The sequence below is a fragment of the Lates calcarifer genome, linkage group LG14 (assembly GCF_001640805.2).
Source record: "Lates calcarifer isolate ASB-BC8 linkage group LG14, TLL_Latcal_v3, whole genome shotgun sequence".
In the NCBI taxonomy this organism is placed as follows: Eukaryota; Metazoa; Chordata; class Actinopteri; family Centropomidae; genus Lates; species Lates calcarifer.
Genome location: NC_066846.1, coordinates 8,125,299 through 8,147,475, shown reverse-complemented (window position 1 = coordinate 8,147,475; position 22,177 = coordinate 8,125,299). Strand labels below are relative to the sequence as shown.

Here is a 22,177-nt window from a genome sequence, read left to right as displayed (position 1 = left end):
TCAGAACAGCAAGTCCAAACTGTGCAGAATGTCTCCATGGCCAAAAAAAAATAAAGATGGCACAAACTGTTGGATGTTTCTGTATCATTTTATTTAGCAACATAAACGCTTTAAAACAACAGATTTGACAGATCTCGATTTCATTGGCAACCAACCCTAATGGGTCTAATGTGATAAATCAGGAGTCAGCAACACATTGAAATAGAGTGAGTTAAACCAATGTGTTCCTGTTACAGTAGTGTTCATCAGTATTTGTGTGACTTTAACAGAAACGTGATTTAATCCATAAACTCTAAACTCAACCATCAAGTATTGCTGAAAACTCTCCTCTATTCTGGTTTTTGCTTTGTCTTAGCCAGAAAAGTCTTTGTAGAAGTTACTATACAAAGAATGACCTGCGGTTCATGCAGTCTGGGTTTGTACAAGATATCACCATGTTAGTGCCGGAAAAGCACCTCCAGATTGGCTTTACAGTGTAGGTAAAATAAGAAGCTATTTTTTTTACAAATGAACATCATTTGAAGTCATGTAAAAATCAAAGCCATGTGTTCACAGAAGCACATAAACGTGAAGGCTGCTGCTCGCTCATTAACAAAGCCGGAACACAACTTAAAAACCAGGTACTAAACGCAAAACATGTGGCATGATCCAGCCTCGTGACTGTTGTTGAAGGAGTCGGGGTCTCTGGGCTGAGTTTACTTGCCGTGGTGGTAGAACCTCTGGCCACTCTGGCTGTGTGGGAGGAAGCCGTGGCGAGGAGCTCCCTGGGGAGAGCTCTGGAACGGGGCCTGGAGGAGGAGGAGGAGGATGTGGAGTGAGATGTTGGAACACACGGTGGCAGTAGAGACAGCGTATTGTGAAAAGGAAGTAAGTGCAGAGTGGATGGTCAGTGTTATAAATGGGTAAAATACAGTCTAGAATTAGAAGCGACAGATCAGTGAAAGGGGTTGATGTAGAGAGTTCACCTTGGCGGTTGGAATCTGGACCGCCATTGAAGGCGTGGGCAGCAGACCAGGAGCAGAGGGGTGCATGGCTGGCGGATGCATAGGCCTCAGAGCACCCTGCGAGGCAAGACACAGAACAATGGAAGTTGTGATCAGTTAAGGTCAAGTACAAGAAGTACAAGGCAGGTGAGTGAAGAACATACCAGATTCACTCCAGCTGCTTCCATTATTTAGACAGTAACATGTTTAGAAAGGTCACAATGGCACATAACAATTTTCCAATACATCAGATGGTTTATTTGGCATCAACAATCAAACAGTAACACAAATGAAGCTTATATGCTGTGTGATATAATATACAGTACACTCAGAATTCCCTTTTCCAGTTTTACTTGACTTTCAGCAAGACTTCATTCAGGTATCTAAATGTGAAATGGTCTTACAGCATCAGTAAAGCCTGACTGTTGGTTGGCATGTTCCAGCTGCTTCTGAAGGGGGATTCCTGCTCCAGGAATGTATCCTGCAGGAGATACACAAGTCACCGTTTATAGTATGAAACACTACAGCATCTGCACAGCTTGCATTTAGATTACTAAACAATTAGCCTGCTCTTTATTTTGGCTGCTACTTATCGTAATGACAGGTGCACAGGGAACTGACCGGGCTGAGAGGTGAAGTGACTGTGGACGGGGTAGCCAGGCTGCTGGTGGGGGAGATACGGCATGGCCTGAAACGCAGACGCACCTTGGGGAGAATGAAAGCAACTTCACTGCAACCACTACATGCCAGTACACCACAACAAGCACAAAGGACGACACAAGCCTAATTAACAGACAGCTGAACTTTCAAGTGATGTGCGATCACTGTGCAAACACATGCTCTTTACCTCTGATCTGAGAGCTGCCTGCAAAACTGACAGGTACAGATGGTCCAGGGGCGTAGGTGGAGGGATGCTGGGCCTGGGCCACCCCATAGGGCTCATGGACGCCCTGGCCACCACTGAACTGCCCGTGTTCTGCCGAGCCTGAGCTGAAGCTGGGTGTCTGGTAGTGACGGGTCTGAAAGAGGAGGAGGAAGAGGTCTAAATGAATGAGATCTTGATTGAGACTGAAAACTATGCACAGACAACAATCTTTTGATTGACTAACAAAACAGCTACAACAGCATGTTCTCTATCTTCTCTCTGTTTATCCCAGAGAAAAACAAAAAAAGTCAAAGGTGTTTACTCACTGGAATCACAGCAGCTGGGAACAGCTGTTTGCTTCGTTCTCCGAGCAGAGCACCAGGTCGACTGTGGCTGACTGGACTGCCTGAGAGAGGCAAAGAGAAGGATCAGCTGACTGACATTAACAATGGAAGACAGTGAAAATCTCCAACATGTCTCCAGATGATGCCAGGTGATGCATAGAACCTCAACAGTGTCTCACCTTGAATGCTGAGGAGGTGCTGCCCTGCATGCATGGGTAGACTGGGCTGGTAGCTGGCTGATGTCAGAGTTGTGATATCACTAGAGGAGACAGGAGGCACAGACATGAAGCTGAATACTGAGAATACTTGAGTAACATCCTTGGGCTTGATAACTGAATTTTACATATAAAAACAATACCTCTGCTCCTTTCTGCGCCTCTTCTCCTCTTCATGAAGAACTTTCTTGAGCTGTAAGAAGAGCTGGTGTTTCTCTTCTTGGAGTCCCTGAAGTTTCTCACCCATCTTCATCACCTGAAGTTTAGATTAGGGTCACCATGGATTATTTGTCCAAATCGTGTCCAAGACAAGATGGAAATATCATAGAAGGTGAAGCACAGACAGCAACAGACACATTAGACATCATCACTTTTTCCAACCTGCTCTTTGGTTTCCTCCAAGGACATCCTCTCCTCTATTTCTTTTGTCCTCTTCCTCTCTTCCTCCTCCTTCATCTTCTGCTCCATCATTTTATCCACCTCTTCCTCCTCTGAAAAATAGTATTCAAGTTCTTCAGTGGTGGAAAAAGAGTTCAAGTCCCTTCATATACTTACTCAGAGAATAAACTAATCTAAAACCAAGCTAAATCTAATTAAATCCAATGCAAACCTTAAATAAAGGCTGTGTTTATGAAGCTTGTTATATTCACTTTATGTTTAATTTTTTATTATATCATCCTTGAATGGCTTTAATAAGCTATTTGTTCACATGTGGAGAAAAAATGGTAAAACACCTTTAAATACCATAGTGCGTTGTACTGAAACACAGAGGAGAGATAGGGTGTTTGCCTTTTTGGATATATATTAAGTTGTAGAGTTGTTTGTAGTGTTGCACACAGACAGACATCAACATTAAGTATCACACAGCCTATAGTGTTTCTGCACTGTTAGAGATAGCTGCATATTTTGGAGAATAAAGAATAGATGGTGTCCTTATTACAGAGAGAAAGTCCTATTATTTAACACCAGTGTCCACCCGGCTAAACAGTTTTCAAAGCATACACACACGGTCAGCACACCTTGTCTCTTGCGCTCCCTCTCCCTCATGATGTGTTTGTGGAGGGCTCTGGCCATCGCGTTGGACAGCTTGGGTCTCTCCAGCAGGGCGGGCATGGTGACAGGTAGTGGAGGGGCCAGCTGGTGAGGGTCAAAAATTTCAGTTTAAAACTTGCGAAGGATTCCAAAATGTACACAAAGTTCATTTAACGGTGTTGTCTGTGCCTCGGTGAGAGTATAACGAGTAGAAATTACACGGATGTAACGTTTTACGGGCCTGGCTGCTATTCCGCTAACTGCTAAGTTAGCATAGTTAGCTCCAGCTGCTGTTGACTGAATGTATACTATATTATAGTTCACCAATGAGCACGATATAGTTTAAGATGAATAAGTAAGGAGCTTAAACATGCAAACAGCGGCAACAACTTCATTTTTAAACATTCCTGAGAGCAAACGTTAATGGGGTTAGCTAGCTGCTTAGCACTAACGTTACGCATTTTATGGCATCTATTCTAACGTTACTTTAGTGTGGTGGAGTGAGAAAGTACGTAAAGTCTTACTTTTGTCGCTTTGTGAGTCGTTTAATAAGAAGCTAACCGACTTGCGGTTTTCAATTTGAAGCCACTTGACTTTATCTGGGGCAGATAAATAACATAAAATCAAAACTTCACCACAGAATATAAACAAGACAGAAAGAGGGTCTCGGCCCGGGTGATAAGGTTGCGCTTCCGGTGCCAAAGACGACGTCCGAGTGTTCGTTCGGAAGAGCATTCTGGGAATTGTAGTTTCTCTCGTATTCTGGCAGATCCTTCTGTACAAATAAGCAAACGTGAACTTCCAAGTTTCCCTTTTTGATCACACGCATATATTACTGACACGTTGTAAAAACCCTTTCAGTCACAACACATGTAAGTTTTGCTGGACACAGCACCTCAGCCCAAGACAAATTCCCTTTGGGACGATAAAGTTTATCTTATCTGTCTTCAAAAAACTGGATACTCACTTGCTGGATCCTATTAATTGATCATTTTACTGGGTAAAGCTCACACTTTCATCTATGAGTGGTCTAACAGATGTCCTTCTTCTGTGATTTTTAAAGTCTACAAATCAAGTCAGAGATCAGTTTAAAAAAACTTTTCTTTCTTGGACAGTGTATGCTTTGGCCAAACCAGCTTCTTGCACAAGAAAAAAACAAGTTGCTTTGAACAACTTGGCAAGGCAAACATTATTTGAGCAGCCACAGTAGCTGATACGATAAGGACACTCATGCAAACACAGGAAGAAAGGCAAGGAAGGTTGAACTAAATCACCAGCTCAGGGAGCAGTACGCTGTGCACATTGTAAGACAAATGTTTCTTCATTTTAACTTCTGTAAAAAAAAAATGGAGAATGTTTGGTTCATCTGATCAGTTCCCAATCCATACAACTTTACATAAGAATGAGCCTCTCACAAGAAAGACCAAAAAATATATATTTGTGACGCTGTAACAAACAAGATATTCAATAAGGACAAGACACACAGATAGCTTTTCATCACATTTTATCATGTATGGTCATGAGTGGAGAGAAAGAGCCAGTAATGCAGCTGTATACAGAGTTCAAATCTTATATCTTTTTTAAAAAAGGAGACAAACTTAAAAAAAAGAAAAGAAAATTGCACTCAGCTTTACAATACCTTTAGAAATCAAGCCATCTAAAATTAACAATAATAACAACAATAATCATAATAGCATTCAACAGAATAGTCTTACCACTGAAAGCAGAGGATGATTGTTTAGTCTGAATTCTATTATAGTCCTTGCTAGGGTCAGATGCAGGGCAGCACACTAAACTGTCCATTCGCAGACTTCAGTGACTGATGAGTTTTTTAAAATTATCCTAGCGACTTCAGGTTTTTTTCTAGGAGAAGAACTGCTGCAAAACAGTTATCCTTTATTCTGCCAGAGACAACAAGAGCTGCCTTCAGCTGGTGGATGCTATTAATTTACTACCATAAACTCAAAACACACTTGATCCTCCTGCAAAGCCAACGTAAGCGAACAAACATTAACTATCTTCATTGTCAATAAGGGCTGATTTGAACTCATACACTACGCCTTTCTTCCCTTAATCCTGGAGTAACTATAATCACGGCCTAATTCTAATATTATTCCATTAATCTTTCTCAGGTTTTCAGTTAAATATGATCAATTATGACACTAGAAAAATAACTGGCCATGAGACCGCTAAACCCAAATTGTTACTGAAATAAAAGTGGAGGCAAATACAATTCAGACTGCAGAATAATAAAGACATAAATGGATGGGAGAAAGGTGATGTATGGGTGGTGAAAGTGCATTTGACATATTTACTCTGGGAACTCTAGGCTGCTGAGCTGGATTTTAATATTTAAATGAATGAATGGTGGAGGTCTCAGAAAGGTGGGTAGTGGTTGGAGGGGGATGGTAGTGGGATCAGATTTCCCTTTGGCTGTTCCCATACACACTCTCATCACTGTAGGCAATGTAGAGGAAAAAGTCCTCTTCGTGATGCTCCTGAGAGAGAGGGAGGGAGGAGAAAGTGTTAGTGTGGTATTAAAAAACGTAGAGGGAAGCTCACTTTAATATAGGTAGGAAACAAGTACGCCACATGCAGATAAAGACATAATCTACAGGCTGATCAGTGAAGTAGAAAGTGAGTTAAGACTCTTACCTGGTACAACAGTCCCATGGTAGCTGAGGTGGGTGGAATGACGTTGTTTACAAAGAAGAAGAGAGCATCCTCAGCTCGCAAGTGGATTCTTTTCCGGATGAGGAAGTAAAACTGGCCCACTGATGAAAGACAGTACACAAGATTGTGGAAATTGTAAATATGACTAAAACATATTGGTATCTTTTATATATCATTCAGAGACTTGGCACATAACACAGTGTTTACCTGTCAGGTCGGAGGGGACAAGGTATTTCTTCTTGTCCAGATCTCCTATTCTGGCTTTTGGGGCTTTCTCCACAATTACCTTAAAAACAAAGAAAAATAGGAACTAATGCACAACATGTCCTCTGCAGATAAATCTAGTGCTTTTTACACTGAACAAAGGCTGTGTTTATCAAATGAGAAGTACTTTCATGGTATGTTTCACCCTTCTCAGAAAAGGGATGTGAGGAACCATCACTCAAGCGAGCACTGACATATATTTAACCCAGATGTAGCCTATATTCTGAAAATCTCCCTCAGTATTTTGCAGTCAATCAGTGATAGAAACCAATTTAAATCTATTGGTTTATGAGTCAGACCTAAGATTTTATAGGGGAGTGGAGAGAGCACAAAAATTAGACTATTTTAATTTAAGTTACCTCTCTTAAGTCTAAAAATAGAACTTGTAAAGCACAACCTGCCCACACACTAAGCAGTCACATATTGCAGAGCTTAGACAATTAATCAGTGGACATAAAATGAATCAGCAACAACTTATAATAATTGATTAATAGACAATTTTAAGATAAAATGGCAAAAACGGTCAGGTTTCAGCTTCTCAAATGTGAGCGTTTCCTCTTGTGCTCAGTCTTCTATGACAGTAAAATGAATACCTTTGGGTTCTGAACAGTTGATTGCACAAAATATTACATGTGAAAATGTCATCTAAGGATCAGGGAAGTGGTGGGGTATTCTATCTATTTCTTGTCATTGTGAAGACTAAGTGGATGAAATAACTAATGGATCAGTTGATAATGACGACAGATTGTTGATCGAGTACAACCTGAAACTGATACCAGCTGTAAAATGAAGAGCAGTGAAACCAGCCTGCTACTGTGGAGACAAATAAGGCTCGTCAGACATTACAGAAAACACAAAGCACATTTTTTTGCTGACAGTTTTGACCCAGGCGGTCTTGTTAGGTCAGTGTGAGTGTCAGAAGGCTAAAGGCTCTGGACTACATAATCTATCTACGAGAGCCAAAGCGACGTAAACAAGTGTCCTGATTGTTGACACTAACTATTTTAAGGTGCGCTGGCTGTTACCGTTTCAACATGCAGCCTAAAACTACACCCAGCCGCCCGTTCAGACCATGAAGGGATCTGACATTACAGACGGTACACACTTCAGACCCTGAGTCTTTCACTTTCTGTAACTGTCTTTATAAACAGTGAGGATTTTTTGTTACTTTGTCATCAAGGATCCTATGGTTTAGTAATATTAGTCTAAAATTAAATTACACACGGAAGGATTTCAGGTAGCTAGCTGGCCTGTTCAGTACGGCCGAGAGTCTTGTTCGTTTATCTCTGGCGTTTATTAACGTGGCAGGCTAGTACGGAGAAAAATATGTGTAGCAATAACTAAACCGCATACTTATAGTTAGATTCTACGTGCGACCATTGGGTGTTTCAAACAATTACCTAAATAAGACTAGCGTTCCGAGGGCTTGGGCTTAGCTAGCCATCATATTGCTAACAACACAGATCGACAGACAAAGCTAACGTTAGCTACTTACAGGTACCCTGTCCGGATACTTCTTCCTTATTTTTTCGCCTTCGGACCGCCTTTTCTCAAAGGGGTGCTCCTCTTTGTACTGAAACTTCATCGTTAAAAGAGATGACAGACAACAAGTCGGTCACTCCGGGGTTGTACGATAGAGGTTTGCGCAAGGAACGGCCCAAATCGCTGACACACACACGACAAAAACAAACGATGCTAACTAGCCTTAGCTCGCCACAGCTGTTTTCCTAGTGCGACTGCGGCGGAGGGATACAATAACAACATGACGTAGAGGAGAGTCTAGTCCGCAGGGTGTGCTTCTCGTTATTCTTGACCATATCAACGTTAACTCTTTAGTGATATTCGGTGTTTATTCCTGTAAAATCCCTTATTTTTAATTAATCATTTTTTGAGAGGTTTAAATCCTATGTTATTTTTTTTCTATGGAACTATTTTATTTTGATCAACCGCTGCGCGTAAAGACGTAGGGCAGGGCAGTGAGGAGGCATCTGTCCTTGTCATATGACCGAGGCCCAGCAGTTAGCAGCAGCCGGAGAGGGGAAACCCAAAAACATGCGGTAGTTAACCATAAATTTGGCTTTGTAATTCAGTGTAGGCTCTAATCTTAGTCCAGAGTTTCATTCAGCCGAACCTCAGCAGAAGTGGGATAGTTCAAGTTACTGTGTGTTCACTCATTATGCCGAGCACAGTCCATAATTATGACTAATTTGGCTCGCAATTTCCGTTTGGTTAATGAGATCGTTCCTCGACCCCCTAACCACCTTTAAGAGGAAAAAGGCAACAACAAATAAAACACAAACAAACAAACAAAAAGAAATAATCCTTTCCAGCTTCACCAGTGCTGCTCTGTATCTGAAGCTGACATCCCTGAGGAGGCGTAATTCCCTACCTTTTAAACTAGTGTGGGGGCCAAAATGTGTCAAAAACGACTATTATCACAAGTAATTAATTATAATGAATTAATTAAGAATGGTCATTTTTCTTGGAGGCTACGGATTTTTTATATATTGCTTTGATAGTTTTAAATGACTGGTTTTAAAATAACTTCTCCACTAGTTTCAGGAATTTACTATTAACCATTACTTCTTGACCAAATCAGAAACTTAATTTCACTTAAGCAAGTGACCCACAGCTTTGACTCACTCTGCTCCCTCATGTGACACCTCATCCTAAACTCCCCACTGTGCATCACAGTCTTATGATAGGTTGTTCTGTGTGTGACAATCACTCACAGATCTAAAAAAGTTCCTCCTCTGTTTATACTCTTTTCTTTGGCAAAGCATATTGTAAATTGTACCTGGTGGGTCATTATAAAACTATCAACATAAAGACTGATCTTATCTCTTTCATGTCAGGGACTTTAGATCAGAGGTTATACTCTGCTTTAGCACAGGATGTAATGTGCTGAGTCACCTATGGACAGGATTTTATTTCCAGTTCCTAGGTTTGTAACAGAGGTTTTAGAATATGAATTGTTGGTGACAGCAGCTTCAGGTTAACATGCAATGTACAATAAGCCAGAGTCTTTGAGGCATGACTGACAATGTAAATTTTTGATGATGGGATATAAAACAATAGACTAGTTCCCTTTGCTGCCTCCATTTCTGCTGTCTCTGAGCAACACTTCTTCCTTGTCAAATTACATCTTCTACAAAGACTCTTCATCATCAGTGACAGGTCCAAAGTCACCAAAGTCACATCTACCTCATCCAATACAAACCACTGATGTGATCCTCACAAACAAACTCTCCTACAAAGCACACTCAGCAGCTACAGCTCAATCCTGACTCATCAAAGTCTGGGAAATTCTTGGTTAAAGTTATATTAATCTCCTCAATTTTCCTCACCTGTTTCCCTTTAACATAAAAGGCTGTAGGGTTCCCAACAGGAGACACTCTTGGTTAGAAGAGACTCTAGTCCTCACACTGTTAGCTTCCAGAATAAAGAACTTCAGCTGCAAAGGCCAGTGTAAGAGGGAAAAGCGAGAAAGCAGTCCTCCCTGGAGATGTTACATGATGGCCGGCTGGAACTCTTACAAGAACTTAAATTAGTTTACACAGCGACAGATGCGTGTTTGCTGTTTAAAGACGTCAGATTTACTTTAAGCCATTATCAGGAGGAGGTAGAGGTGTTGAGAAACAACAGCTAATATGCACCAGTGTGCTCTTAGCCCACCATTGTTGCTTAACCCTGCACTGGAATGACAAAATGAACATGTCTAAATGTGGAAGAAAAAAATGCACTGCTTCTACATACAGTTGATGCACAACCACTGATATCCAAGTCCTGAAGCTTAGCTGTATGCTATGACTGAGAGGGCGAGCGCACAGTAAACTTCACTTTGCATACTGATAAAATTAGAATTGACAGAAAAAGCTGGAAATAAATTGTTGTCTGGAAAAAATACAATTAAGTTAAGTGTCCTTAACATGTGACATTTTCCTATATTTACTACAAAAGGTATAAATATCAACATATACACAGACAAAAGGCAAGCTACTGACATCTGCAGTGGTGCTATGATGCCATATCAGACACAAGTCTCACTGCTTTTAAACAAGTGCAACTGCCAGATGCCTTCATTGACAGGACATCCCATGTAGATTCCTTCAGTAAGAGAAAGGAGGTAATATACCTTAAAAACTACCTCTCTTTTGGAAAAGCCTTAACAAAAATAGAGTTATCTTGTCTCTTGAGATGTGTAGGAATACTGGCTGCACCGATGCAGTTTCCTGTTACACCACATGATGGCAGCAGATTATAAGCTTATTGTCTCGCACAACTGCTGAGTTCCTCTCCACTGTTTTCCTTCCCCAGTGAAGTTAGTCAGTTGACAAGCTGCAAAATGTTATGCCTCAAAAAACAACTGCAGAATGAGTTGCATTAACAGAAAACAAGCTGGATAGTAACTGGCCGATACTGACAAGTGTTTTATTAGTAACACAGACCTGGAGACAGAGCCAATAAGAAGCCGTTGTGAGCCTTAACAAGACTGACATTGTTCAGAAGGCATTTAAAGACAGAGGGTCTAATAGTTGAACCCATACATTAAGGGGAGTGGGTAGAAACTGAAAGGGGAAGGCTGCAAGTTTGAATCAAATACAAAACCAACTGCAACAAAAACAGAAGGGGGGAAAAAATTTAAGTGCAATTCCTATTAGATGAAATCAGGATGGCATCAAAACTGGTAAAGGGGAAGAGCGAAATGTCATGGTATGCAGAAGTCATATTATCATATATTATGGTAATAGAGAAACAATCAGATATGGAAAGGCGGCACGGCAGTCCACATATCATTACAAGCCATTCTTTTTTTTCTCACAACTTTTCAGTCAAGTCTTTATCACTGAGTCCCATGAGGAGCTTTGTGGAAAGAGTGATGGTTATGCTGAAAAAAAATAAAAAAAAATAATAATAATGATGTCAGACTGCTTGGCTATTTGTCCAGAAAAATGTCTGTGGATGGTTTGTTGCAAGCAAAAGTCCATCAATTACATCATGTAAGTTGATCCATTCTTGTTGGGGGAGAAAAAAAAAAAAAGTACCTCAGGAATCAATGAATCACTGTCGGGGTATGAGGTTGATCTAAAAAGGGGCGTTTTTCTATTTTCCACTTCTCAGTTGCTCCGAGAGGTTAAGACAGTAAACTGATGAGTTGTTTGCTCAAGTGCAACGTCTGGTGATGATGGAGAGGAAGAAGAATTAATAATGTAGAATTGTCTTTGTTGCTTTGCTGATCCCTCTCTCCCCCTCCCTCCCAATCTTCAAAAAAGTTTAAAAAGGACTAACGAACTCAGCAAGCATACTCCGACTCACGTACACAAGCTCACCTCCATACGCACACAGTCAGTATCAGGAGCAATAAGGCAGAGAGGCTCCATTTTGTTTTGGAAAAAAATACAAATAAAGAATCAGGAAGAAAAAAAAACCAAAACAAAAACAAAAAAAAACAAACAAAAAAAAAAAAAAACAAGCTGGCTCCCCCTCCCTCCCCAGTAGTTTGTGGGCTCTGGTGATCCCATACTGTTCGTCCCGTGTTAGGCGGTCGCCCCAACCCTCGTCTCCTCAGGACATGTCTGAGAGGCTCAGAGAGGGCTGGTGGGTCGTCTGCGAGGGAACGGAGGGCAGGAAGGAAGCCGGCAGAGGGGAAGAGGCTGGTCAACAAGTCCCACCCCTCTTGGTTCAGCCAATCACCAGAGCCGGTGCTGGTGGAGGTTTCGACTGAGGACGGAGCGGACATCAGCAGTGAACCTAAGAGGAGAGCAGAGAGGCACAATTCAGCTACTGGAAACTGAACACTCGACCATCTTAGCCAAGAAATAGTTCATTATTCTGGGAGATGTCTTTATTCGCTTTCTTTTATGAAAGTGAGATGAGAAAACTGATACCAGAGTCTAGCCTGGCTCTTTTTAAAGTGAACATTATGCCAAACACACTGAATCTCCCTTGCGTAAACTGACATATACCTAAGTTTTCTGGGGCAAAATACATGCTATAACCTTCTTGATTAACAGCAGTTAATCAGTCAGTTTACCTGCACAAAGATGCAGTGATAAGGCTGCTGAGTTTTGGCTTTTGACAAACAAGGCAACCTCAAATAACTCCCTATAAAACTAAATTGAACTGAATTTACATTTCTGTGTATGCATGCATTAAACAAAATAGATATAGATCTATGTCTATCTAGATATATAGATAGATATAATGTGTTAGTATAAGAGCATTACAGGTGTATTTTTTGAGTTTAGTCAAGCTAGCTAGCTTTCAGTCTTTAGGCTAAGCCTGGCTAACTACTCAGAAAGAGAGCAAGTAAGTGTATTTCTCAAAATACTGAACTATTACTAAGAACATTTTGAAGCACAGTCTTATGCAAAATTTGACTTAGGACAGCCTGCAAAGTATACTGTGGTTAACACAAACAGGATCTGAGGCTGAAGGGTTTGATCATTGGAGAGGAACTGACACTGCAGTATAGAGTAGATGAGGTATTTTAGTCATTAATCAGGCTGTAACCACACCATATAAATGGGAATATGAATGGAAAATGTTATATGCAACAAATTTTGTCAACAGTGTCACTGATACACCGTCTTATTCAGAATATGTTGCCTTCAGCTAAGTTTCATTGTGATAAGTAAACAACTAAAATAATGTGGGCTTGGGAGCAGCCTTTACCTTACTCCTCTTAAATGACCACAGACAACTGAACCCAGGTAGTATGCTTTTCAGTGGTGGACAAAGTAAGCCAAGAATTAAAGTGTTTGCACTGTCTATATGCTTTCATGCCAACTTTATTAAGCCTTTTACCTTAGTGCATCCAGCATAGGCAGCAAGTTAAGAAGTGCTGTGTCACTAGGGTCGCTGAACCAGGACTTGATGGGTATTGCATTGTCTGGAGGGCAGAAGACAGTCAGTCATGTCAGAGAAATAGACATGGATGTGATTTTACGCTGCTCTGTTAAAGACGCCACTGAGTCGTTAGAGGAACTGCAAATTTAATGCACTGTTACAGCATTTACAATACAGGCCTTGTAGTGAGAAGAGATGGTACAGTCACTTGTCTTGTTCTTAGCTCATCACAAGGCTGATGTGGAAAAGACAAAACCTCACTTAATTTTGTTTGTAAAAGATCAATGTACACAACTAAATATCCACTATGACCTGTTACCACTCTTTCATCTACATCACTAAGCCTTTCATGTGAGAGTGCGCAGTTTCTGAAAGAAGATGTAACATACTAGTCATCTTTCAAAAGCTGAACCCATGAGTAATTACTCAACTCTTGCTAAAAACACTCGAGGTTTCATTGCTATAGTCTTATCTGGTCTGATATGACCAGTAGTGTATGGTGGCTAACTTCAGTGTTAAACTTTACACAGACAATGCTGAGTCAGTTCCCTGATTAAACGTCTTTTCTCTATGTGGCCACTGGACACCATGTTTTAGCATTAATTAGTATCCTGTAAATGTCACTGTGGGTTATAGTTTAACCTTTTGATACCCCCAAAGAAATACTACAAATAAACATTAAATGTTCTTGTTGCTTATTTGACAATATAGACCGTATAAGATATAAACAAAGCAGAACTTGACTACATGTATTTAAGTGCATAATTTTATATTCTGAAAATTCAGAATATAATTCAAATTCACTTGCTGCCCTGGTCTCCTTTAGAAAGCTGCTTTTTTAGTTTCTGAATGGATCAAATTTAAACCAAAGCAAATTGACTTGTCAAAGCAGAAAAGCCACAGGTGGAACAAATGACATTAACGATGGCTTTGCTCTGGCACTTACTGCAATCAGCGACTAATTAGCTGATTAGCTACACCTGTGTTTTTTAAACCTTCTACTCTGAGAACACATTTTTTCTACTTCAGTTCATTCCACATTTTCCCACCTCGTCATGTTAGACCCCCCCTGCAGTGACACTGCACCCCGGTATTTAACTGCCAGTGTTGACTCCAACACTCCATGAACGCTCGAAGTCTTACCTGGATGGCTACGATAAGCACCAGGCGAGTTGTCCAGGATGACAATACTGGACAGGTCATCGTGTACTACAGACAGGTCTTTAATATAACTACCTAGATCCAATGTACAATGCTGGCGAAAGACACAAAAATGCAAGTCAATGACACAGTCAAAAAGGACACTTCAAAGGGCAAAAAAGCCAAGTGCAAAATCAGTACCAGCTCTAATTCATGCTGTATACCTGTCTGTAGTATCTACGTTTCAGGATGTTCCTGTTGTTGTCCAGCTTGTCTGCCACCGCTGAGCCGTAGATCTCCATACTGGCTGTGAAAACCACCAGCTCATACCACTGGCTCACCTGTGTACACACACAGCATAGTGCACACAATAGTATAGGTACACAAGTTACAGTCAGTGCTTAGTCGTGAAGGATCGTGATCCAAAACAAATATAGTTTTCTGACATCAGGTACTGAGAGAGTGCAGTACAATGGAGAGTGACGGGAAAGATGACAGACAGGATAAAAGGTGACCTGGGAAAGACTTGAGCTGTGAAGTCTCATGTTCACAGTGTGCTTTACTATTCACTGCCATGTTAATCTGGGATTCAAGAGCATTGACTGACACTCACCACTTCTAAAAAGAAGTCGACATGTGGCCTTTTATGTACGAAGAATCTGACTGGGTGCTTATCAATGACGACCTGCACGGGAAAAGGAAACAGAGGTTCATTTAGACAAAACCAGCCTTTAAACTCAGACGGACTTGTGTTAAAACATGTACATATACGTGTTAACGCCCATACTTTGAGGATAAAGTCTGGCGGCGTGCCAGGTCTCACTGTGGGTCTGAGGACCCCGTCATGGTGAGAGTGGATCAGCGTCTCGTCCAGGTCCAGAACCAGAATCTTCCTCTTTACTGCATCTGGGGTTAATCAGACAACACAGACATAAAATTATTTTCTGTAGTTTATTCAGTACACTTACATACACACAAGAAACCATGTTAGTAGGAGAAATGAGGTTAGACAGGAAATTGCACAACACATTTACATGCACTGTACTGACATGGTTACTGTAGAATCTGCATATACACAGCGCAGGTCAGGTCAGATTTCTCTCTTACCCATGAGTCATTTTAAACCATGCTACTTATTTTAAGTAAATTAGTAAGACACTGCTCTTTGATTTTTTTCTTAGCATCGAGACAGCAGTTTTTTCCCTTCAGCTTGTAAGAGTCTGGATTTCACAAACAGTCAACTGTTTAGGTGTGGAAATGACTTGAGATGACTTGAAAGATTTACAAAGGCAAAATTCAAGTGTTTTAAATACAGGGATACATCCTTATTGGTTTTAATTTTTCAAGTCTGTCTTAAAACAACATTCACGTTCCAATACAGACGCTATAACAACAGGTTTTGCCTGCTGTAATCTTCATGTTTATACTGCCTATTTAAAGATCCCCTTCTATCGTGCTTTAATTGTGTCTATAATTTCATCTTTACAAGGAGATTTACCACCTACATACAGCTGAATGACTGTAAAGGGATCACTTATCAGTGGGGACTGGGCCCAAGTCTCCAGCTCAGTGGAGTGAGTTGAGAGAGGCGAGTAAAGTAGAACTGAAAAACAATCCTTCCTCTAAGTCAATGAATGGATGAATGAGCTCTCTACAGACATAAGGGAAGCCCATTCAGAGTGCACACGCCAGTCCATGCTGGTGTTAAGTGCTACCTTTAACATTTGCGTTTCCTCTCCACCTCCCTTCCACAAACACATCTTAAGCCATTCTTAGAATCAGGGCAGGAAGAAAATGTTTTTTTGATCAACGTGGCAAAGTCTTAAGTGGATTCTAACATTTACCTGCAAGTGCAATTCACTGTCTAACTGAAAAGGTTGTTCTTTTTCAGGACAATGGATGTTTACCCAGCACACTGGCTCACCATCTATAGCCAAATAAGGCAGTGTTTTTATTTTAGCATTCTGGTTACGAGCCGTGAGAAACACTGATCTGCATGGCTGCTTCTTTATTAATAAAGGTTTGGTGGGCAGTCAGGTGGTTATGCTACATTCTTGGTATTTTACACTTGCTCATTAAACATCAATCATGGATGATATTGATTAGCTGTGGTTTAGGAAGTGTTTGTTTTTGCTTTAATAGCAGGCATTTACCTCATTTCACACTTCACATTTATAGCTGTACAACACACTGATGTTTTATCTCAAATACAGATGTTATCTGAGAGGTATCCTGTCAACAAACCCCCCCGCTATTCTTACTATGTTTGGTTTTCAATTGTAATGATGCAAGAAGGTCATGTTGCTCTGCTGTTAATCAAACTGCACCCAAATCCCTGATATGCAACACCATTCTTTGTTTGTATGCTATTAAAGTAATGAACTCACATAATAACTGACCAATGTAGCACAACAAGTTTACTGAAACAATTGAGAGGGAAAATATAGGCCAACTGTGGTTTGCATCGAACCATGTGATCCACCTAAATAAATATACAGCTGCAGGATAATCCAGTGAAATGGCACACAAATGACAGTCAACACCTTGTCTGAGCATCCTCTTACGGAGAAGGTACCTGTCAAGTCTGTCTGAACTCGTGATGTTCGTTTACTCTGAGGTGAGAAGAGTCCATAGAAAAGGGTCACACTGTGCACAATTGTGTGTTGTTGTGATGCTAATAACTTTCTTTTCTGTACAATCACTTCTTCCTTGACAAACCGGTTTAACCTCTGCTTAAATTCCCACATAACAAATATGATGTGATAGTGTCTCCACTCTGTGCGATCTAATATCACTAAAGAAAACAAATGCACCTAGGTAAAAGGTGTGCGTTCAGATGGAACAGCACCTTTCTGACAATCTTTGCATTGTTTTACAGTCTTTCACGATTTAGCAGAGCAGTTATATCATGAAAGCAATCGTCTACTTACTGAGTCTGTTTCTGGAGATAGGTGACAGAGGCAAAGTGTCGTATCGCACCGTCTGATACTGGATTATCTGCAAATGAAACAGTCAGACAATCACACAGTTAAAACACATACAACATACTGAGCCATAATTAGTCAATTACATCATGGATGGATTTCATTTTTTTTAGATCTGAATATAGGTGACAAATGTGAGCTTTTTGATACCAGGTGCATTGACATCTCAAATCTTTTCATTTCCTACTGCACTCAAAGTGTCTGTCTTCATTTCCAAGGCAACGACATCTCGTGTGATTTCACACAGAAGGCCAGTATTAGTGTTTTGGGAATCCTCTGGGGCATTAAATAAGAGTAGCTTTATGTGACTGTAACTGCTGCAATCCACAATACAAGTAGGAAAAGCATCATGACTTAAACTTAACTGCGCAATGGGTGATCTGAACCAAACGTAAAGCTAATATCTCCATGGAAGTCTTAAAAACCACTAAGTTCTGAAATCCTAAAACTTCTTTTTCAGCCTTTTAAGACAATACATTCTTGGGGCACCGGCTCTCTCCCTTTGCTGACCATCAGAGATTAAACAGAGGACAACATACTGAAATTAACTTGCTTGTGTCTGCCCCGCGGCGCCTCCTCTCTAACTTCCTTGCTCCACTCTGCTCCGGTCAGAGGGACTACAGAGACGATCCTTTCCAGTGCCGCTCTTGCCCACGGGCACTGCACTTTTCCTTACAGGGCTATTTTTATCCCCCCCAGCTGTCGGTGGGTGTCACCGGAGCATGGGGAGGAGGGGGGTATACACATAGAAAGGAAGACTTGCAGGGTGACTTTGGCTGAGCCCGGGCTGCTTGGTACCTAAACCATGGGACAGGGCCTCCCCTCTGACTCCCCTCCCGCTGCTGCCTGGCATAGTAAGCTCGGGGGAAGCCTACTGGTGGTGGCAGCTGCTGGGCACCACGGGGGGACCTCACCCTCGACTGAGATATCTGCACCTCCAAGAGCGTCTATCTGAACCCCAGGCCTGCAACTCAGACTGAGTCCTTTGCCTCCAGACTAGTGCTACAATTAATATTTCAGATTTTTTTGCTCTCTTAACTTGACCTACAGCTGAAAAATAAGTATAATGATATGTAATGGAGAAAAGTAGCTAGCCCTTCCATTTTTTGGAGCTATAACAAGGATGCTGGTAATTACACTTATTAAATGATTAGAGATAAACTAGGGCTGGAACGGACAACTTTCTGTTAATGATTAATTTGTCGATTATTTTGTCAATTGCTGATTTGGTTCCAGAGCTCAAGTAGACTTAAATGATTAAATGATTGTCAAAAGTGTCAAATGGTTGAACTAATCGATTAATTACCTTCTCATTTCAAACTGGGAGTTTTGTTTTGATTGGGACTCACTGTTACTGGACCATAGTGGAGACTGATAAGCAGAACCATTACGTAACACTGTTGTTGGTAAGATTAATAAACAACCTTCTCGTCATCTGTTTACACATGGTGACATGCATGGGATTATATGAGCAGGTACTAGTGTTCATAATCCAGTAGAGCTTTTATTGATCCAAATTTCTGGATCAGGCAACTTTATGTAGTGTGGTCTGTTCAAACAGAAAACATACTGAGGACTACCTCATTCACACACAACAGAAGAAGGAGTCTATAGCTGGAGAAATAACTTGGGTAGGCACAGACCTGAAATGTATATTAATACTTTTGTTTTAAGTAGTGCTGAAATGGCGCGGTAATAAAACGCTGACCTCAATTTTTCCGTCATGGTTTACTTGACTGCTATCTATAGGATCACCTACATTACAATGCTGAGTACATAAGCGCTCCCTGGATCGTGACATTGTTCCAGTGCATCACAGATTGTAAACAACAGAGCTAAACTGTGAGTGAGAATGAGAGAAACAGAGGGAGAGAAAGAGAACAGTACGCTCCCTGTGCTGACATAATCCCTCTCACTTCAGCCACAACATGGACTGGACTACTCACTCTCAGGGCCTGTTGACAACCCGCAAGTGTTACTGCCACACAATAAACTGCAGACAAACCTCGAACAGAGAGATGATTACAACACACGCAGGGCACTCTTCCAAGCTTTGTTGGCTTGATACGGAGCTAGAGTCGAAGTCCGCTCACATTACACCGCATATGCATGTCTATTAACGACCTGACAACACCTGTGTATGTGTCTAAGTTACAAACAGGCGGCTTCTGTCACCTTAAATGCCATGTTTATTGTGGAGGCATTTGTGAGCTACTGAAGGTGACCTGCAGGCTTGAGCTGGCTGCTCCTCAAATTTAGGGACTGGATGTGGGAGGTTTCCACTTTGCATTGTAGCTTGATGAGCTGTTCATTCACACCATCACCTAGATACATTATTTAAAGGCTGAAACAATTGGTCTATTCAGAGATTTGTTGATCAACAAAAAATTAATCTGCAACAATTTTGACAATCTTGAAGTCATTTATAAAGAAAAAATGTTGTAGCTTCATGAATGTGAGAATTAGCTGATTTTCTCAGTCTTATATCACTGGTATTTAATATCTTTAGGGTCTGGACTATTATTGAGACAACATAAACTTCTTAAAGACCTCTTCTCGGGCTCTGGGAAAATGTGACGGACGTTTTCCTCTACTTTCTGAAATTTAATAAAACAAATAGTTAATCAAGTAACTGAAAAAAACCCAATAATAACCAAAAATGAAAGTAATCCTTGGTTGCAGTTATGCACTTTGGTGCACTTTAATATCCTGTGTGGCGCTTTATGTAGCTTTTGTGTTGCGAGTTTGAGTAAACTGTTAAAATATGACCTTTTAATCGGAGCTTTTCTTTAGTCCTAATCATATCTGTGCTGTAAGATATAGCAATAAATCTGATGCTAATGTAATTTATCTTAATGGGAAGTTGACGCTACTGACAGTACATAATCTACGGATTATTTGTCAAAATCATCATGATGGTTACAAATACTGAAACAGAAAACACAGGTAACCTTGCCCTCTGAGAACCCTCTGAGATCTGAAATAATAACGCTGGGAGCCCTGGCAACATAAAGACTTCGCTCACTTTGTCACAGAAACACAACAACTGCCACATATTCTTCAAACCCCTTCTCACCGTTCGTAGGTGCTTCCTGAGGATGTACATGATGAAGCCCCATATTCTGGACGTTACGCCGAGAAAAGTGCGGATGCCGAGTAAACACTGCCGGGTCTTCAGCATGTTGATAAGCACGCAAAGACCCCACAGCAACTGAACTTCAATTCTCGCTTGATAGCACGCTTTAGCCCGAAGTTGTTGGGGTAACTGCTGAAGGAACCTGCCCGCTACTGAGTCAAAATCCGTCTTTAGCCACAGCCGCCAAACTAGCGATTCAAATTAACAAGAGGCCAAGCAAACGTGTGAGTACCTCGCTCTGCACACTTGTGGCACAATTAGCATTAAATTGAGTGCATTCGCATCGTCACTGTGAAAGACAAACGTGGACGTGGTCAAAAGAGAATCTGCTGCACGACGGCTGCTGCTGTATGGACCTTAGCACGCAGCTAGTTGACAAGCTAGCTCAGGAGCTAGCTGTGTACCAACTAACGTTAGCTAGTAGCCGCCGAGCTACCGCTAGCTCGACAGGGTGACCACCTTGAACCTTGGACAAAAATACCCCAAAAAAGCTGCGGGGCCGCTCGTTGTCAAGCACCGGTTCAACGCGACTTGACTCTGTGCGGCGTCCGAGGAGAGACAGCTTTACAAAAGTTCTCCAAAGTCTAACGGGACCGGTTAAAATCAGTTTGTAGTCCAGTGGAAATCCGGAATGAAACTGCGAGCCGCCATAGCCGCCTTGCCGTCACTTCCGCGAGGAACCCTGAGGTTGCGCGCAGCACGCCCACGTGGAAGGAAAATAAACAGACGTTGACGAGCGAAGATGGCAGTCAGCTCAAAGTTCGCAAAAATAACCAGCTATAATGTCAATTTTCAGCTAGTTTGGCAATTAGTAGCTACTCAGACAGCGTCACCGCTGTTTGTTTGTCCTAATTTCTGCTATAACATTTACATCTACATTAAGTAGATTTTATTTTCACAGTGTCTCAATTGGTGTCCATAACCTCATTATCCCTCTGACTCAAAGTTGTAAAACAGTACATGAAAAAAATCACTAGGCGTGAGTGAACACTGTTTATAAGCACTTAATATGTTATGATATTTGGCAGGGCCAGCTTTTACAGCTGTCAGTAGACACAAGGGCTTTCCAACGGCCAGTTAATGCAAGAGTATACCACACCTACCTAATTACTTCAAACCATTAGAAAACTATCCAACAATCTCCTCTGACACTGTCATGCAAGTAGTGCAAACTATGACGTGCACATAGACCTAACTCATTAAGAAAATGAAATTTTCAACAGAATCTACAGTAAAATAACAAATTATGTAATAATTATAATCATATGAAATGATCTCATTAATACGTCAGTGATAGAAAGTGGTCCATATTTACTTTAGAGTGATGCTGTTTGGCAAAGACACAATGTCTATGTGTGATCCTTATCACATTTTATAGCCTTGGTATGGTAACAGCTGCAAGCAGGTTTTTTTCCCTCTCAGAATGTCTCATTTGAACTGTAGGATGTGCAGTGGTTCTGGAGAGAGGTTCTCAGGAGACAAATATGATTTTGCGTGACAGAAATGGACGTTTTTCTTTTTCACTTTAATCATCTTGTGGCCTCCTCGTCTTTCTTTTTCCTGAACTCCAAATAGGGAACAACTGAAACTACAACTTGTGTAAAAGTTAGATCAGTCAGTCACTTCAGTGCAATGGTTGGGACATGAGATTGTACATGTACAACAATCAATTTTATGAAAAAGTAAAGTGTG

General features: G+C 41.1%; 3 protein-coding genes across 3 annotated transcripts; all 3 read right to left on the bottom strand.

Moving 5' to 3' along the window:
- Positions 1-69: 69 nt before the first annotated feature.
- gps2 (G protein pathway suppressor 2) lies at positions 70-4,136 on the bottom strand. Its single transcript, XM_018671455.2, has 11 exons — positions 3,964-4,136; positions 3,427-3,544; positions 2,789-2,898; positions 2,551-2,663; positions 2,372-2,451; positions 2,175-2,254; positions 1,831-2,002; positions 1,605-1,688; positions 1,388-1,464; positions 966-1,061; positions 70-788 (listed from the first exon to the last, which is right to left on the bottom strand). The coding sequence occupies exons 2-11, from the start codon at positions 3,518-3,520 to the stop codon at positions 696-698; spliced, it is 999 nt and encodes a 332-aa protein (XP_018526971.1). The 5' UTR covers positions 3,521-3,544; positions 3,964-4,136; the 3' UTR covers positions 70-695.
- A 790-nt stretch (positions 4,137-4,926) lies between these two features.
- gabarapa (GABA(A) receptor-associated protein a) lies at positions 4,927-8,114 on the bottom strand. The gene is made up of 4 exons (XM_018671467.2): positions 7,872-8,114; positions 6,320-6,398; positions 6,095-6,213; positions 4,927-5,937 (listed from the first exon to the last, which is right to left on the bottom strand). The coding sequence occupies exons 1-4, from the start codon at positions 7,959-7,961 to the stop codon at positions 5,857-5,859; spliced, it is 369 nt and encodes a 122-aa protein (XP_018526983.1). The 5' UTR covers positions 7,962-8,114; the 3' UTR covers positions 4,927-5,856.
- Positions 8,115-10,786: 2,672 nt separating this feature from the next.
- Positions 10,787-21,178, bottom strand: LOC108879999 (CTD nuclear envelope phosphatase 1A). Its single transcript, XM_018671454.2, has 8 exons — positions 20,426-21,178; positions 17,296-17,362; positions 15,153-15,271; positions 14,979-15,050; positions 14,590-14,706; positions 14,369-14,480; positions 13,184-13,268; positions 10,787-12,127 (listed from the first exon to the last, which is right to left on the bottom strand). Exons 1-8 carry the CDS (start codon positions 20,528-20,530, stop codon positions 12,067-12,069), a joined length of 738 nt encoding a protein of 245 aa, XP_018526970.1. The 5' UTR covers positions 20,531-21,178; the 3' UTR covers positions 10,787-12,066.
- Positions 21,179-22,177: the final 999 nt, after the last annotated feature.